We start from the raw sequence: 3161 nt of genomic DNA on the forward strand, positions 1-3161 counted from the left end.
TTCGATGGTGGTCTAGCTTCAATTGACTCATGATTTCAACTATATATTAAACAACAACAAAAATAGTAATACTCTTTACAACAATGAATCTCATTTGAATGTTTGACTTAACAATTCTATTTTTAGTCACTATTGATTATTGACATAATTTATTGTACCTGTTTTAGTTGTCAATTGTTTTTTTAGAAGAAAAACTGAGAAATTTTGATGATCATTAGAATTCTCTTGAAATATCGTCCATAATTATCTCTTTTTAATAAATCAATAATAAGAAAAAGTTTTGTGGAGATTTCAGTATTTTTCATAGTTGAAATCTCAGTGGGCTATCGGTTAAGTGCTCTGGCACGAGACTAGTAGGTCCTGGGTTCGAATCTCACGAGTGCGGGATCATGGATGCGCACTGCTGAGGAGTCACACAATAGGACGAAACGGCCGTCCAGTGCTTCCAGGTCTTCGATGGTGGTCTAGCTTCAATTGACTCATGATTTCAACTATGAAAAGTCAATAATAATTAAATGTTGGAAATGATGTTATCTATTCATAGAGATCTCAAAAATTATAAATCTAATTTCAATTTTAATATAGTTTCTATATTTGGATCCTAACTGTTATGAAACTATTTGTTTTTATGAAGTACAAGAGAAGATATAGTCATCCAGGTAAACAATACGAAATAATCTGTTGCTAAATTACCTTTTAATGCATATTAATGACTTATTGTATAAGGAATCAAAGTTTACACAACATGATACAATATCTAAAGCAATTCCATCTAAGTAATGTTATTGCCGCTTGCATAGTAAGTGTAAAACATAGACTAGGATATAAGCTCTTTTATAATTTATGTTATACACTTAGCTTTTATGTCATAATTTAAATAGCTAATATAATCTTTAACAACGCTGAGCTAGAGAACTGAACGAAGAACTATTGTAAACGTTGATTGTACACAATATTCTTTTGATTAACTTCAGTTTGATGAATTAATTTACAATATTTAATGTATATAATGAAGACATCCACTGAATTAAGAGGTTTGTGTTGTAAAATACTTAAGATGATGAGTAACACCATAAATATCATTTGTTAAATCAGATTATATTCTGAATATGATCTTTGGAGTTCTCAAACATATCAATTAAAGATGTCGATAATTAATGAAATCTCTTCAGAAATCTCATTTTTCTCAGTTTCATTCAGGATTGAAATGTCCTTCAGTCAATCCAAAAGCTCAAGCAATGTTACACCTAAAACCATATAACTGGACGAAGTTGGGCAGTTTTCAGCTGATTGGAAGTTGGATTTTGTCACAAAGTAATGACAAAGCGAAGTTACTTGAGTTGACATTGTATGAAACAGTTACTCAGAAATAGAACTGAATAAACTGGTCAAAGTTAAAATTGTGAACCAGTGAATGTCTAATCTATGTGGTAAAATAGTATGAAGCTCATATTATAACTTAAGGGTTCCATTTTCTGATCTCGTGTGGAGTGATGGTATTTTACCAGCGAAACTTTCTAAACTAAGTGAAAAAATTATTCAATACTGAATTATTTGTAATGAAGTTAGTTTGTGGTGAAAATTACTCCTAAATATATTTTTCATATTAATAAAAAGTTACTCATATATTTCCTTCTATCTATTATTTGAAGGAATCTCATTGAATATAAAACAAAAATTTAGACTAATTCTAACCTTGTTTTCTTCATTTTCAGATTCTCTATCCGTTGAGCTTTTCTGTAAATCAGATTTATGTAAAACTGATCCCGTTGTCTCTAATTTTCCAGCTATACTTGTCTGTGAATACGGACAAATATCTGAGTTTGGAAGCATTGGGAATGGTAGTATATTCGGATAGTTAATTGTTGGATATGGAACTAATGATGATGATTGGTATGGAAATCCATAACCAAGCCAAGGTAAATTTGTAGCAGCAGTAGTTTGAAGTGTCAAAGGAAATGAAATGGTTGTTCCAGAAATATCACTATATGTTGAGGGAGTTCCTGTTGAATTATCACAACTAATTATTGTTTGTTCGGAGTTTTGGGTCCGCCGTTCTTGAATGGATGTTATGCTTGAATTTTTAAACGATACTTGGGATTCACAAGGAGAACTGAGTATACGATTTGGATTAGAGTAGTCGCTAATATCTTTGTCTTCGTCTTGAGGTGTATCTCTACTACACTGATTCATTATTCGTCGAAATGATGTATTCAGATGTGATTTCATATTAGGAAATGATTTTTCATTGCCAGATCGATAACCTTCTAAGGATCCTAAAGACGGATCTGTCACGCCATGTTTGTTAGCTTTGTGTGTTCTTAAAAAATATTTATTACAGATCCATTTATTACAAATATCACACAATACACGCATTTGATTAGGTGATTTTCGTGGTATACCAGACTGGACAAAAGAATTTGAGGTGTTTCCTATAGAACTTGTTGGTGAAACTTCTGAGCTCAGTTGATTGTATGTAGACTGATTGTTCAAATTTTTATTTGTGGATAATTGGGTAATAGTGTTCCATGATCGATTGCTAAGTGTATCGCCTACTGCACCAACTGCTGTCATTGTTGCAATCGGGTTGATTGGTAGAGTAGAAAATGCGGCAGCAGCAACAGCGGCTGCAGCTGCTATCGATGTTTGATTTATGGAATCCTCACTACTGCATGTAGTATTGGATAATGGAATTTGGCTTAAGTCCATACTATTACCATCATTCATCGGTGTTTCTAAATTATTTACTAAATCAAATGTAATAAAGGGAAGTGAATTCGTTGAAGTATTTGTGGAAATATACTGAGCTATATCATTTGGTGAAAGTTGGTTAGATAAAGAATTTGGTAAAGATTTGATCGGTTGTGATTCTAATTCAATATCCATTGATTTTGTATTTGTTAAATCAGAAGAATTTGCTGTTGATTCGCTAACAGTTTCTTTAGGTTCCAATCCTATCAGAAAAATTTGCAAAATGAACCATACAAATTATGTTTCCTTTTTTTAGTAGTAAGGAAAACATTTATAGTTAATAGATCAAATACGAATTATAATAACTGATAGTGGTATATATTTGGTTTTTTTGTGGATATTTCAGTATTTTTCATAGTTGAAATCGTGAGTCAATTGATACTAGACCACCATGGAAAACCTGGAAGCAC

At 31.7% G+C, this 3161-nt stretch overlaps 1 protein-coding gene across 1 annotated transcript in view; it reads right to left on the minus strand.

Moving 5' to 3' along the window:
• Smp_173760 (hypothetical protein) overlaps positions 1 to 2886 on the minus strand; it is a gene marked incomplete at both ends in the record, with an annotated part of 9179 nt that extends 6293 nt beyond the window's left edge. Inside the window, one exon of the mRNA XM_018789825.1 lies at positions 1696 to 2886. Coding sequence (XP_018655229.1) covers positions 1696 to 2886 — 1191 coding nt within the window. The remainder of the gene's footprint in view (positions 1 to 1695) is intronic.
• Positions 2887 to 3161: the final 275 nt, after the last annotated feature.

The sequence above is a fragment of the Schistosoma mansoni genome, chromosome W, assembly GCF_000237925.1.
Source record: "Schistosoma mansoni strain Puerto Rico chromosome W, complete genome".
Classification (NCBI taxonomy): Eukaryota; Metazoa; Platyhelminthes; class Trematoda; order Strigeidida; family Schistosomatidae; genus Schistosoma; species Schistosoma mansoni.